This window comes from Rissa tridactyla, chromosome 16 (genome assembly GCF_028500815.1).
Source record: "Rissa tridactyla isolate bRisTri1 chromosome 16, bRisTri1.patW.cur.20221130, whole genome shotgun sequence".
Lineage (NCBI taxonomy): Eukaryota > Metazoa > Chordata > Aves > Charadriiformes > Laridae > Rissa > Rissa tridactyla.
The window spans coordinates 7,763,885-7,779,439 of record NC_071481.1 but is presented as its reverse complement, the minus strand read 5'-3'; the positions used below and the strand labels follow the sequence as shown (position 1 = coordinate 7,779,439).

At 51.6% G+C, this 15,555-nt stretch overlaps 1 protein-coding gene across 1 annotated transcript; it reads left to right on the top strand.

The window, feature by feature from the left end:
• The first annotated feature begins 4,888 nt into the window (after positions 1 to 4,888).
• Positions 4,889 to 15,555, top strand: LOC128918348 (protein-arginine deiminase type-1-like). Its single transcript, XM_054222459.1, has 16 exons — positions 4,889 to 4,980; positions 6,863 to 7,037; positions 7,480 to 7,549; positions 8,863 to 8,924; positions 9,670 to 9,787; positions 9,891 to 10,016; positions 10,642 to 10,817; positions 10,902 to 11,005; positions 11,331 to 11,454; positions 12,443 to 12,550; positions 12,635 to 12,786; positions 13,912 to 14,056; positions 14,414 to 14,507; positions 14,603 to 14,682; positions 15,088 to 15,213; positions 15,322 to 15,555. Exons 1-16 carry the CDS (start codon positions 4,889 to 4,891, stop codon positions 15,553 to 15,555), a joined length of 1,986 nt encoding a protein of 661 aa, XP_054078434.1.

Below are 15,555 nucleotides of genomic sequence, written 5' to 3'. Positions count from 1 at the left end.
GCAGCTGGAAAATGCTCCTTCTGCTGAGAGAGAAGCATCATGATTTATCTGTTTAAACCACCGGTAGTAAGAAATGCTGGTGAAAGAGGAATGAGAAAGAGAAATGATTTAAAAGGGGGGGGGGGACACACACAATGAAAAACCCAAAAAACCCCCAACTGCGTGTTGCTTGCATAAGTGGGCTCTGTTCTCATGCACCGCATGAGACTTATTTTCCCCTCTTTTTACCCCAATGCAGAGCCAGCAGCTGGCATTGAATGGGCTGGGGTGGCTTTACCTCCTTGCGCTTTCCTGGGACCTGTGGGCTGTGGAAATAGAAGTGTAAATGCACCAGTTCGGAAGAAAATGAGCCAAAAGCAGCTTCTCCTTTACTGCTTTCACTTCCCGATTCCTGCACCTGAGGATTTGGTATTTTGGTTGTCAGTAAGGAAAACATATGCTATTTAAATCCTCCTTTTCTCCAGAAAAAAAACGCCCCAACCCCAGAGCCTTCCCGTCTTACAGGAAGACCCCAAGGTCACTGCATCACTTGTGACTTTTGAAATCAGCAGGAGTATTTCTAGCTGGTTACAGGGTTTGTTTTATACATCTATATATAAATATAAATGTATTTCTATCCCCCATGGTCCAGCTGGCGTGATGGTGCTGGCATGGGTAAAAGCCAAGGGGTCTTTCCAAGCTTCTTGGGGGTCTTCCCAAGCCATGCAGGTTCTTTGTAAGCTTTTTGGGGTCTTTGCAAGCCTGGGGGGGGGGGGTGTGTCTTTGCAGAGCCCCTGCAGCAATGTTTGCAGTGAGGATAATATGAAATCCTTCCTGGGGAGGCTTTGGCAAAGCACCCACCCCTTGCAATGTCTGCATTTGGGGAGGAAGGAGAGGGACAATCACACCCAAGAGGCATCCAAGGCATCCTTCCCGTACCTGCTGCCGGCACTGGGGACAAGCGTGAGGACCTGTATGTCCCCATCGCACGAGGGGCAGGAAAAGCCTGCGTGAATCCCCGCGCCAGTTACTGAATAAACCTGGTTTTATGCTGCAAGAATGGGATTTTTCAGGGTGCGAAAGTGCTATTGGCGATGCAGGCTCTGCTCTGTGCTATCAGGTGGGAGATCAGACATGGTAAACCATCCCAGGACGGATATATAGATACGGATATACACACACACGTAGATGTCTGGAGGCTCGTGGTTTCGTGGCTATAGTCAATCTGGTCAGAGGAGTTCTCCGGTGTTTTTTTTAAAAATCAGATCTGCCAGATTAGGAGCTGCTCTGCATAAACTTCCCCGCCGCCGATGGATCTCTGCCTGCCCTAATTTCGAGGACCCGGGAACAGATCCCAGCGCTGGAGCTTGCAAACAACCGCGGCGAGCTGATTCCTGAGGGTTTTCACGTCCGTGTCGCCCAGCATCTCCTCCGCGAGGAGGACCGAGCCGGTGAGTGCAAGGGGGTTTTAAGCTCCATGGGTGCCCGGTGAGGGTTTTCGGGGTGGTTTTGCGGCTCCCTTCCTGCCAGGCACGTGCCTTATTGCAAAGAGTAGGAGGGAAATGTCCCCCCTCGCGGCGTCCTTTCAAGCTGACCTTTTGCGTTTAGGAGGTGCAAACAGGTGCCTGTCCCGATCGAGCCACGAGGCGCTGCCCATTCCTGCCCGTTCCTGCCTGCGCTGGCTTTATTTTGGAAGAGGCAGGCAGCTTCGAGGAGGCGAAACCAACCCACTGGTGAGGATGAAGGAGCTTGGGCGAAGCTGAGCCCACCCGTAGCTTTGTTGCTCTCCCAGTGAGGGAGATATTTATAGGGCAGCAAATTTCATGCAAAGCTGGAGGGGAGCGTGAGCACCGGGTGCGTGCACGGCTGCAGCCCCAGGGGGTAAAAGCAGTTTTATGGTGTGCTTGGCTCTTGGATTGCCAGGTATGAAGTCGCTCAGCAGGCAGACGCCTTTATTTTGGGAAGAAGGAAGGATGGAGGGGGATTTCTGGTGCTTTCTCACCCAGGAGAAGGCAGATGCTAAGCCAGCTCTGACGAGTCCTGACCTCAGGTGTTTTACCAGGATGGGGACCAACCTCTCATGGGTTTTACTGGCTTTCAAAGCATTTTTTACTGGTCCATACTCCTCCTGCTCTTCTTCCCTGGCTTCCAAGCAGGATGGGGAAGGCAGGTCCCCAGGAAGGGACTTGGTGGCCACCTGGGATGCTCCTGCTGTGCTGTTACAGCTATGCACCTAAAGAAAATAAACCCCCATGCAAACCGGAGCAGGACTTGATAACTGGTTTGATGCCTTGCCTTATTGCAAGTAATTAGGCTGACATGGCTCTTAAAAGTTCCTGCCTGCAATTACGTATGCAGAGTAATAAATAAGGTGTAATTATTGGCTCAGGGAGATTATCAAACTTTCCTTGACGGAGTGGTGGTGCAGGATGGGCAAGAAGAAACGCCCGAAGAGGGTCTGGGCCATTGGTGGTGTTCCTGGGGGAGCACTGAGGGGGTCAGGTATTGCTCCATCATGGCTAAAAACAGGCTGAAATTGGGAAAAAGATGAAGTGAGCCCCAAAAAACAAGGCTGACCAAGCTCACTCAATCTGATGGAGAGGCAGGATCCCATCCGTCATGTACCAGGGATCTTAATAGCAACTTCTCCAGACAAGGTGTTATTAGGAAGAAACACTCAGCTCTGTATGGACCAGATGACTTAAAATCATCATTCTCCCTGTGCATGGGCATGTCGGTGCTAATAGAAGGTGGAGGAGGAAGAAGAGGTGAGTGTAGGTACCACCCAACGAAGACGAGGTGTTTTAGGCTTGAGCGAGCATCCGCAGTGATTGTGGTGGCTCAAAATGTGCCGTGACTAAACTTGCCGAAGAAAAAACCCAAATCCAAAATGAAGATGAGGTTTCAGCACTGTGTCTCCATCCTTTCTGGATAGGTGTGATCCCGGGTGGATTTTGAGAAGCGTATGCTCTCAAACCCTCTGCTGAAGCCCTCGTGCTTGCTGGGAGCCCGAAACCACCATCCTCCACCTCCCTCCAGATTACAGACCGTACCAGCCTGACCCCGTGGGGATTAAGGTGTGTTCCCTGTCCGGCACAGGGTTCAAACCAGCCAAGCAGGATGCGATGCTAAAATCACAGCAGGCGGCAAACTCAGCACTGTGCCCAGTCCAAACCAGTGCGACCAGCAGCTGCGAGTGGGAAATCCAACTTGCAGCTCTCTTCGGTAGAGATGCTGCTGTGGCCAGACTCTTCCTGGGAGGATGCAATGAGCTCCTCGCCCCCGCCGCCAGCTCTGCTTCACCCCAGCTCACAGGGTTTTAACGGGGCGTGAAGCCTTGTGTTCCCTCATGACGGCTTGAGAACCAACAAAATTCACAAGTCTGTGAACATCAGGAGTTTGGCTCGTGCTGGGTTTTGGGAAACGGGATTTTATCTAAAATCTCAAGCAAGGCGAGGTCCTGGAGAGCCTGGAAGTGCCGCTAGCATTTCCCACTCGAGCATCCTGGCTGCCCCGGCAGGCTCCCACGATCTTATTAAAGCCGTGCTCGCATACGAGACATGGTGCTGTTGGTTATTTTTCTGCTGCAATTAAAGTCGGAAGGAGCCCTTTAATGTAGACTGGCTGGGAGATGTTTAAAGCAGCTGGTTTGATCTTGCAGGGGAAGGTGCGTGCAGGTCGCTGCTCCTCCGGCTGAGGACACACGACTCAGTGCACTGGTGGGGACTGGTCCTTCTAGCTCTACTGAGCTTGCTTTGACCTTTTTGGCTTGCAAGGGGTCCTGCCGCTCGTAAAACCGAGTTTTTCCTGGCTCCAGCCCTCTCCTGCCCATTGCATTGCTAACACGCCATGAGAATGGGGACCACGTTGCCCCATCCCCCTGGCTACGAGGAAGAACCTTGTGGCAACGGGGCTACCAGCATGCTCTCTGTCCCTACGCTGCCTTTTTCCTCCATTTTAGCTGCTGCCTCCATCCCCGAGCGTGACGGAGAATTCCTTCCTGGCTTCAGCAAGAATAACCTCACCTGGTTTCCCTCTTCGCAGGCAGGTGAAGCCTCCTGGGATGGCCCGGAGAGAGATGCCTATCTCTGGTAGACGACATCTTCCAGCCACGGGGATGTTTCCCGTGAGACTTTTGCTGCCTGCCCAAAAGCCCCAATTCCCCTGAAATGCGAGGTCCAAGCGAAACACTCAGAACTTTTAATTTCCATTGAAAGCCTGTTTTGTTTTGTTGTTGTTTGTTTGTTTTCCCCTTCCCTGCGTGCCAAATAACCAGTTTTCCCTGCACCCGTTTCTGTCCGTCGCGCTCCTCAGGAATTGTTATGATGGGAAGGACCGACCTGGACAAACATTTCCTTTTGTTAGGCTTTATTCGGGCATTGCCCTAGTGGGGTGGCCGAGGCCGTGAGTCACCTGTGGAGAGGCTAGATGGAAAATTTGGGTTGTTTTAAAGAAAATGCTTTATTTTAATGATACTGTGTATTATAATAACCCTAAACAACCACTTTGCGCAACAGGAGGAGTTGAAATGTTTAATGCATTAAGCTTTGGAGTCCTTATATGGATCTATAAGGGAATAAAAAGGTGAGAATAAGCCCCAAAAGATCTCGCTGCCGAGCATCCCAGGGCAGGGCTGGGTGTCACCCACCCTGTCCTGCCCCTTTGCCTTGTGTCCCCTCCCCGGAGCTGCCTGGCTCCCCCCAGGGGCTGCCTTATCGCCTCCATCTCCCCGAGTGGGGCGGCAGCTTGCTGGGTGGTGGAGGTGGAGACGGCAGGGTCCCCTGGCTAAACCCCGTCATCGAGGGAAGGAGGAGTTAAAATTCCCCTGCCTTTTAATCCAGTCGTGCTGGTTTACCTACAAAGCCAGGCAGCAGCTTCCTTCACATGCAGCCGCAGTCCCCGGCGCATCATGCCCCAACGACACATCGTGCAGATGTCCACCAGCCACGCCAGCTACGGCGTCTGCGTGTTGGGTACTGAGGTCTTCCTCGATACGCGCCGGTAAGGCTTGGGATGGGGGGTACCCCCATCGTTTTCCATAGGGCTGATGGGTTTTGGGGGAGCCCAACAGTGTCTTTACTCTTTCTTTGGAGGAGAAATGAGCGCTAGGGGGGAAATCGGAGCTCATTTTGAGCCCACACCATGAGTTCAGCCAAGGATTTGGCGAGCTTGTTCGGTGCACGGGGGACACATCTCGCTGGGGCTGTGTTAAGGGACAACGTCCCATGCGGAGCTGCACCCAAAGGAGGGACGTCATTCTGGCAAATGTGAGGCGTCGAAGCGTAGCCGAGCCATGACGATTTGCAGGCAAAGCCCATGCACACCCCAGCTAAGCGGGATCTATTTCTGTCTGTGAAAACATTAGGCAAGAGCAATTCAAGATGAGTAACTTGGTCGGAGCTAAAATGGGGTAAAGAATAAAATGTGTGGCTCAGGCAGAAAAAATCCACCAGCAGGTTTGCATGGGTGATTTCACAAAAAGAGATTTTTTTCCAGCATTAAATACGGGGGTTGCTTTATTGGCCAGATACGAGGCTGTATTTACCCTGCTGTTACGTTGTCGTTATTTAATAAATCACGTTTATAATGATAGAGACTACAGGACAAGCCAGTTGGGATCGCATCCGGGGCAATTATTGGGATCGTGTGTTGGAGCCAGGCCAGGACGTGCTGTCGTCCCTCTGAAGGGCTTTGGATTGAGCTTTAGCTGCCCTTAAAAAGTATTCTTTTTCTTCTCAGCCGGATGGGAATATATAAAACCTATTATTTGACTTTTTTTCCCTGGCTTTGGACCGAAAGTGAGCTCAGTCCTATTTAAACATGGAGCTCGAGCCCCTAAATGGGCTGATTTGGCTTCTCAGTAGCAAAATCTGATCTTTGGTCCAAAAAAGCAGAGGGTGAATGTTCTTTCAAGTAAAAAAAATGGGATCATTTTGTTCCCCGAGAGCGCTGGCCAGGGGGAACTCGGTGATGGATGCGTCAAGGTTTGACTGCGGTTTGGTCCGTTTTGGGGCAGAAAATGGAGCACGGTGGGAATCTGATGGTGACGCTGAGGTGTGAGGGCTTTAAAATCAGGGCAAATAGACCCAAATTCAAGAAGTCCTGGTGTACAACAGCATGCAGGTGGATTTATGATGTTGCACGATGTTAAATACACGGAATGACGAATGAGATGACACTTTAATCTCCCCTTACAAGCTGCTGCAGGCACCAGGGATACCATGCCAAGAGCAGCACTGGGAATAAATCTCTTCTGGGATTTATTTTTGGTTTTATTCTCGCTGTTAAAATTTACTGCTCTGTCCCTTTTTGCGTGTGGCTGGGGAGGCTGGCTCCCGATGGCAGACAGGTTGGAGCACTCATGCTCCTGGGATGGAGGTGCTGGGCCTGTAATGAGCAGGTAGGCAGCACTTCAAAGGCAAGGGACGTCATGCAGGTGGGGTGCGGGTTCTCCATGCTGGGATTCGGGCTCTACTCCAGTTTGGGCATCTCTCGGGTCAGGGGATGGTCCCATGATAACTATCTCCCCAGATGGCTGACATCAGAAGTTGTCCTGGCTCTTTGTCGGGGTTTTGTTGTGGAATGCTGAAGTTTTGGGGGTTTTCTTGCTGTTGTGGAGGGAGGCTGGATGCCCAAACTTCAGCAATTTGCAATCTAGGCTTGACCACGAACGGACGTGCCAAAGCTCCAGTGGGAACTCTTCTTGCTCAACACCACCACAGAGATAATACATATAAAATTCAGACGACGTGTTTCGTCACCTGAAGGTGCCCTTTCCACCCAGTTAAGGCTGGATTTTAATTCCAGGTTCAAGTATTTGGCTCCACAGAGGAGAACAGGAGAGACAGCTTGGTCTATAACCCCACACTGCTCTCTGTTTCAGATCTACCCCCAAAAGTGCCATGTCATTTGATGTCCATGCCACCTCTGCAGTTACGGTCCACATCGTCCACAACCCCACGACAAAACCCATGATTAACTCCAGATGGCCCCTGGATCCTGATATAGAGATTATAGTGACCATTGATGTCACCAGCAAGACCGTCAATGACAATAAGGTAAGTTGCTTTTTGCGCACTGAAACTGGAAAAAAAAGTTAAACTTTCCAGGAAAGAATGGAGGATTGTGGGCAGGCTCAAGCATTTCTAGGTAATACTGACATTGGGCTTGTTTCCGTGGAGAATACTCAAACTTAAAAAAGAATTGTGTAGTTATCATGTACGAAAAATGAAACTAAGAAGGAGATGAGATGATCACATTTTGTGCCCTAAATGTGAGGCAGCAGTGGTTGCAAAAGCTGGTGTCAGAAACTCCATGCCAGGCAGCAAAAGTAGTCCAGGCAGAAATGGTTCGGCTGAACTATGATTAATGGAGAATGACTTGGATGAACCCTCCATGAGCTTGTTGTATAGCGTTGGTTGGTCAACCCACTGAGTGGAAAGACCTACTCAGCATGACGGGACATGGGACTTGGGTCACGATGTGGTGATGTCTTTGCAGGTTAAGATTTCATACTACGGACGGGAAGGCAATGAGCTCTCGGTGGCTTGGTTGTACCTCACCTGCGTAGGTAGGTATTACAGCAATGCTTGTTCAAAACCCGGCCAACCCTTTCTGATGCCAAGATCTAGTTGGGTTCATGGGATGGGAGTTAAGTGGGGGGCGCGGGCTACCCATCTGTGATGTGCAATGAAGGTTTGGGTGTTGACTGATGCTGACAAGCAAGAGGGAAATAATTAAAATGTTATTATGCTGCCTTATATGGTGCAAAAAAGACACAGGCTGGGCCATGTCCCCACCCAACACATACACCAAGCATCCTTCTCTGCTTGCCAAGACCATTGCGTTGGCAGAAGAGGATCCGAAGGAGACCATCTCACCCAACTTTGGCCGGCGTCCCCCTCCTCGACCTCTGTTGCAGCTAGTGGAGAGGAATAGGCACCAAAGAGCAGTTGTCTGACCTATTTTAGAAGTTTAGGATGAGATGAATCATTCCCTTGAAATGCCTATTTTCCTCTGCTGACTACAAAGGGAGTCTAGACAACCAGTCTGGATGCAGAGCCTTCCACTTGGATGGATTAATTACCCTAAATTTGGAATTTTCTAAAGCGTTCACATGACAGCCAGACCTGTGTCCTAAAGTCATGCATATGCCTTCCAAAAATTGCACCTGAAGAGGCTGATGGTTTCCCACGTCCCATAACTGATGGTCTCCACTGGAGCCATCTGGGGCCACAGCTGTCTGCAGGGCTTCTGCCTTACAAATGCTCTTCTCTTGCTTAGATTTAAGAGCTCCATTTCCAGCTTTTCCACGCCCTCCTCTCTGCGTGAAGGAGGACAATCTCTGCTTCAGTGCCCGTGTTTTTCACAAGCCGAATATCCGATTTGGAGGAGTTTCTGTATTAAGATAGGCTTAATACAGATTTAAGTGGGGTTTAGATGAGGTTGCTTTATTGGGCCAAGAAGAGCTCTGTAAGGGAAAGTCCTTCTCAAACACTGCATCGAGCCTAGTAATTATTCAGATGTCCACTCACCTGTGGTGAAAACATTTTCATGCCTCCACCGTGTTTTGGCTTTGTGAAAAACTCTACAGTCAATATGAAATTGTTGAAAACACAAAATATGCCCTGAAGTGAGTACGTCCCTGCTGGGGGTGCCGAGAAGGGAGAAGGTAGCTGGAGACCGAAGGGGGAAAGGCATGAAAAAGCCATCGAGTTGGCTTTTCTATTGGCATTCTGTTGGAGACGTTGGGTCTGGAGCAGCTTTGGGGCTTGAAGGTGGGGTTGGGATTGGCTGACTCATGACTACTGCCAAGGATGAGCCCAAAATGCCACCCAGAGCTCATTCCCCTGCTATTGGCTTCCTTCTCTCTTGATGTTTCAGAGGTATCCCTGGACGTGGACTTGAGCCGTAATGGGAGAGTGAAGAGCAGAGGGAAGGACAAGGTAAGGAGAAGCTTTGCTGGAGGCAAAGTATTGGAGGGTCAAAGCAGGGTGCAGCCGTTTACAGTCTCTTCCCTAAAAACTGCCAGGAGGGAGAGGGACTTGGATGGTATCATTGGTGTCTGAATTAGAGAAAATAACATGGCAAAATCTCAATGTACTAATTGAGGTGGAAAAGACTTTATTTTCTTATTCCGTGCCAAAATCTCCTGCCTCTCCAGTCCAGCCCCAAGGATCGTATAGGAGAAAATACTCTGTTTTCGTTTCTTTTCTTTCTTTTATTTTCTTTTTTTTTTTTTTTTTTTCTTTTTGGACTTGAAACGTGCCACTAAATGAGTCAGCTGCAAATTTTGCAAACAGCAAGAGATTTACCCCTTTGGCAACAAATCTGCATATGCCCAAGCACTTACACCCGGGTAATTAGCTGTAGCCCAATTGGCAGCGCAAATTGTACATCGAGATGAGATGCATTCCTAGAAACTGTGTAGTGTTGTCCAGATGAGGCCTGGCAGATACTGTCTGGCTTGTTAGAAGATAAGATCTGTTTGAAATAGTCTTTGCTGGCCCTGCTAGAAGCGGAGGGTTAGGAAATTTAGTGGCTTGAAAGCATCGCTGCTGTCTCCCCGCCAGTCTTGACTGCATGTTGTGGGTTGTCCTCTGAGCGTGGTCGTGGGGTTTTCCCCGGTTTGGGAGGAGGCTGGGATGGGGGAAATCTCACTCCCATCCTCTTTGGGTGCTTCTCCTCCAGGCCAAGTGGACGTGGGGTCCCAATGGGCAAGGTGCTGTGCTCCTGGTCAACTGCGACCGGGACAGCCCTGGTACAGGGGGGCCAGACAGCGGTCAGGTGGACATACGGACCACTGCAGGTAGGGTGTCATCTGCAGCGCAAGGGGACCCAAAAGATCTCACCGGGGTGTTTCCCACTTGTAAGACCTCTCTCCCCTCTTTCCATCTTCTTCTGCTCCGTAGACCTTCAGGACATGTCCGTCATGCTGCTGCGGACTCAAGGTCCCAGCGCTATCTTTGCTGAGTACCAGGTGATCCTGCACGTCCCCGAGTCGGATGCAGATAAAGTGCGGGTTTTCCATGCTATCCGTGAGTATTCCTTCCTTCCCAGATATCCATGCATGACCCCGAGGCGAGTGAACCCCGATTTCTTTTTGTTTACCGCGGCTAGAGGCTGGGTACCTCCAATTGCTGGAAACGCTCATTTATCCCCAAAGCTCCTCTGCTCTTCTAGAAGATTGGGGTTATATGGGAAAAATCAAAGGGAAAAGGATAAAAAAAGGCTTTTCTCAGGGGGGTTGCTGAAATGTTGATGTTCCCACGGGGTGGATAACCCCTGTGTGGCTCCCAGCACCGTTTCAGTGAGGGCAATGACCCAGCTGCCAAAGCAGCCCATCTTGTTGGGCAGCGCGTTTTGCCTTTGAACACCCTGGCAGCTGGATCTCCAGCAGCTCCTCGCTGAAAATCAGGTCAGGGAACCCAAGCATATCATTAGATGCTTAACTGGAGCCACGCACCTTGAAAGGGTTGGACCTGAGGGTATAGAGTCCTCTTTGTATGAGGAAGATCAAGTGTGCTCCCCAGAGAAGAGGAGGCACACCCGCTCCTCTGCAAACCGCGCTGGCATCAGCCACCTCCTTGCTGGTGCCTCCTTCCAGCCCGGTGGACAGGTTGGTCACTCCGTCTTGGGTTGGGTATTTTGGTGTTTCTCTAGGGAGTGACTCACACCCCCACTACAAACCCGTGTTGGGGCCGGACAAGCTCTCCTACGTGCTGGACCATGTCGGCAGTGGAGAAAACATCTTCTACGTTGAAGGGTTGGCTTTCCCCGACGTGGGCTTCTCTGGGTTGGTTTCCTTCAGCGCCAGCTTGCTGGAGCTTCCTCATAAGGTACATGGGGTTTGCCTCATCCCCTGCAAAGTCCCCTAACAGTGGGGTGTCAACCATTGCTCCCTGGTGTTTCGCCCCTCGCAGAATTTGCCGGGCACCCCAATTTTCACGGATACAGTGGTTTTCCGCATGGCGCCCTGGATAATGACACCCAACACCCAGCAGCCTATGGAGGTTTTTGTCTGCAGGTAGGAGGGACGTCAACCCATTGCTCTCCTGCCTTGGGTGACTCTCCAAGGAGGAGCTTTTGACCTTTCCTTGCTACGTAGCAGCCATAGGGTGAGCCAGGCTTTATGCATGCTATAATGGAGGCAATATTTGGGTGGGAAGCCTGCTGGCACTGCTGCACTCATTGCAACCCCAAGGAGAAAGGTCGGAGGACCCTCTCCAGGGTCTAACTACATGCAGGACTATTACCCAGTGCAATTAGAAATAAGGAATGTGCTGCAGAGTTGGGGGGGGGGGCTTCTCATGATCTCCCCTTGCAGCATTTGCTCCTTCCTCTCCCTCCAGCATCCAGCGGGGCCCAGACTCCAATGAAGCCTTTCTGGAAGGGCTGAAGGTCCTGCTGAGGAAAGCCAACTGCAAGTTGACCATCTGCTCGGAGGTGGAAACCCGCAGTGACCGCTGGATCCAGGTCATCAATCGATGCTTGTAATACACAGCTCTCCTGGTCCCTTACAGGCTCCTGGGCATGTAGGGTGTGTCCCTGTTGCTGACACCCCTGGGAGGGACTAGCTGAGTTGCTGGGGCAAGCACCTAGATGTTAAGAGGTGAACCAGGCAACCGTGAACTAAAGCATGGGGAGATGCTGCTGGTGGTGGCAACCAGCGCAGACGTTGTCCAGAGACCCAAGGGGTCATTCCAAGAGGTACCCCGTTGCAAGAGAGACCCCATGGGACATCGCAAGAGGGGCCCCATTACAAGAGAGACCTAACGGAGGCATTGTGAGAGGGGCCCCATTGCGAGAGGGGCCTCATTGGGCTTTACCAGAGGGTCTCCACTGCAAGAGGGACCCTATAGAACATTGCAAGAGGGGTCCCATTGCAAGAGGGACTTTGTGGGGGCATTGCAAGAGGGATCCCATTGCAAGAGGGACCCTGTGGGGCTTTGCAAGGGGCTCCCCACTGCAAGAGGAACCCTACAGAGCAATGCAAGAGGGTCCCCACTGCAAGAGAGACCCTGTGAGACATTTCAAGAGGGACCCTGTTGCAAGAGGGGACCCTGTGGGGCATTGCAAGAGAGTTTCCGTTGCAAGAGGGACCCCACAGTACATCTCCAGGAGGACACGGGCTGGATGTGCCGTGTGCTCCCTGCAGCGTGCCCAAGCCCTGCTCTCCCTTTCCCGCTTCCCTGCCCATTGTGGCTCCAAGTTGCTTCCCCGGGGGTGACCTATGCCAGGCGCCACGGTGCTGGATAGGGTGTCACCCCCAGGGAGAGCAAGGCAACCGCTTCCCTTGGGCTTATGAGGAACTGCCAGGCTTTGCCAAGTTTACCCCATTTCCTGCTCCACCTTCACCGCACACCTTGCCGAGATGGCTATCACCCCGCCACGAGTTTTCCTCCTCCTCCTTCCTCCCCTTTTTCCTCCTCCTCTTCTTTCTCTCCTCTTCTTCCCACAACAGGACGAGCTGGAGTTCGGCTACGTGGAAGCGCCGCATAAGACCTTCCCTGTTGTCTTCGACTCACCCAGGAACAGAGGCTTGAAGGATTTTGCTTTTAAAAAGATCCTGGTGCGTTGTTGCATTGCCAACCCCCTTTTCCCCGCCCAAAACCTCCACCCGGGGAGTCCCCATCACCGCTCCCCTCTTCTCCAGGGCCCCGATTTTGGCTACGTGACCCGTGAGCTCCCCGGGAGAGAGGTCACCAGCCTCGACTCCTTTGGCAACCTGGACGTCAGCCCACCGGTGACGGTGCGAGGGAAGGAGTATCCCCTGGGCCGGATCCTCATCGGCAGCTCCCTGCCTTGGTGAGACGCGGTGGGGCTCAAGCCTTACTTCTGGGATGCAGGGAAGCACCAAAAATCCTTGCATGAGAAAAGGTTGCGCCCTTCAGAGCGGAAATTTGGGGGCCACTTCTCATCAAAATGGGAATTTGGGGCCAATTCCCATCAAATCCTGGATTCAACGTGCGTCATTATTCCTTCATCCCTTACAAAATCCTGCCACCGCTCTGATTTTTAACTTCTCCCAAACTGTTGGTGCTTTTGCTCTGATCGTACAGTGCTGTAAGCATCCCGCCTTGTTTTTATTTTCCCCCTATTAAAAGGAAAAACAGGGGAATCCAGGAAAGAGTAGAATCCTGAATAACTGGAAATTGTTTTGCTCTGGGCAGGCAGTGCTAGGCAGCCCCGTGGGAACAACAGCGCCCTGCAAAATCCTCCACAAAGGAGGTTATTTTCCTGGAAAAATAACAACGGGGACCAATCCAGATGGGGTTTGATCCGGGATAACAAATGGGATGCTCCCACCCCAGCCCCGCTGCAAGCCAGGGAGCTTGCTTTGGTTACAGCGGCGGGTAAATGGCATTTTCCCAGCCTCGCTGGGACCGTAATTATCCCTTATTACAAGAAGTTTAATTAATGTTTTCCCAGCCTGCTGCCGTCTGTCTAAGAAAACTTCACCCCTGCGTAAAGCGCTGCGTAAGGAGGGATTTAAGATTCACAGGGATGGGGGAAAATAAATCCAAAGGTGCCTGAACAGAACGGGGGATGTAATGCCCGGATGCCTATAGATACATACAGCCTATATATATATATATATATATAAAAAATATGTATTTTAATATATAATACAGGTATATATTATATATAATATAGATATAGTAATATATAATATTTTGTATGTATATTACTATACTATATATTAATATATACTGTAAATATATTCATATATAACATATTTGTATATATTAATATATAATCTAGACATATATTGCTCAGACTATTTCCAGCCTCTTCCTGGTGTTTCCCATTAAAACGGGATGTGCAGATGCTGCTTCTCCCCTTGGTGTGACGTTTGGGGGAAGGATGGGGGTAAATTTTGGGGAGGGGTGTGATGGCCGCCCGCTTTCTTCTCCTCCCTCTGCTCCCTAGGGCCTCCGGCCGGAGGATGTCCAAGGCGGTCAGGGATTTTCTTTACGCCCAGAAAGTGCAGGCTCCGGTGGAGATTTACTCGGAATGGCTGAGTGTGGGCCACGTGGATGAATTCCTCACCTTCGTCCCCACCTTTGATAGGAAGGTACCGGTTCCTGGAGTTGTTCCTGCTCCTGCACGAGGCTTCTTCTGCAAATGCCAAAAAGAAAAAAAAAAAAAAGAAGCCTTTTTTGTAATTGTTGTAATTGCCTGTCCTCCCCACGGTGGCTGGGTGATGCACCTGCGTTTGGGGTGGCTTCCTGGAAAACGGCGAGTCCCTGGGTGGCATCCTGTGCACCCTGTGGTGATCGTGGCATCCCGTACAACCTGTGATGGTGGCATCCCGTACAACCTGCAACACCTGGGGCTGGGTTTGGAGTCAGCGTGGTGTCTCTCGGCAGGAGGGTGGGAATAAAATATTCCACCAGCAGCAAAGCCTGAAGCCCTTGGCTCTCTCCCGCAGGGTTTCCGGCTCCTCTTGGCCAGCCCCAATGCCTGCTACAAGCTCTTCAAGGAGAAGCAGAAGCAGGGCCACGGTGAAGCCACGCAGCTCGTTGGTAAGGGAGCAGGCAAGGGCATCCCTGCGGCCTGGTGGGGACCACTGGCATCTGTTACTGGTGTCCCTTACCGCTCTGCTCTGGTCCCCACACAGGGCTGAAGAGCACTGAGAGGAGAAGCATCGATGAGATCCTGGCGGATGAGTCGCTGAGGAACGACAACAGGCACGTGCAGGTGGGTCTTTGCACCCATGGATTTGGGTGGGCTTGCTCACATCGCTGCCGGGTGATTTCGGGGTGCAGGGAGTGTTTTTAGAGATCCTGGGGAAGAGCAAGAAACCGTGGTACAAGTTGCACTGTGCAGCGTGAAAGCAGGCGGACAAGAGCAGCCGTGAAGGAGCCAGGCACCCTTGGGTGCTGGGTCACCCCAGCCCATTGTCCCACTGGGAGGTGACTGCAGAAGTGTCAAAACCAAAGGAAAGAGGTTGCTCAGGTTGGGGATGGGTTCAGGACGTTGCTCAGAGGGATGGGATGGGTGAGGATCTGGGCAGGGTGCAATAGGGCACACAGGGGTCCATGCATGGGATTTGGGGTGCTGGGATGGCCTGGGGTGTCAATTCCATGTCCTCCCTCTCTGCAGCGCTGCATCGACTGGAACCGCGACCTCCTGAAGCAGGAGCTGGGTTTGAGCGAACAGGACATCATCGACATCCCCCAGCTCTTCATCATGCATGGCTCCCGCGCAGATGCCCTCTTCCCAGACATGGTAAGACCCTCTGGCACCTTCTCCCCTCCAACCCCTCTTTTTCCATCCACACTTGATGCAAACACACATTTTGAGTGGAAAACACTGATTTTTTGGTCCGGCTGGCAGGTGAACATGCTGGTGCTGGGCAGGCACCTGGGCATCCCCAAGCCCTTTGGACCACTGGTGGGTGGGCAGTGCTGCCTGGAGGAGCGGGTGCGGGCGCTGCTGGAGCCCCTGGGCCTCACCTGCACCTTCATCGACGACTACTTCTCCTACCACGTCCTCTCTGGCGATGTCCACTGTGGCACCAACGTCCGGCGTAAGCCCTTCACCTTCAAATGGTGGCACATGATGCCCTGA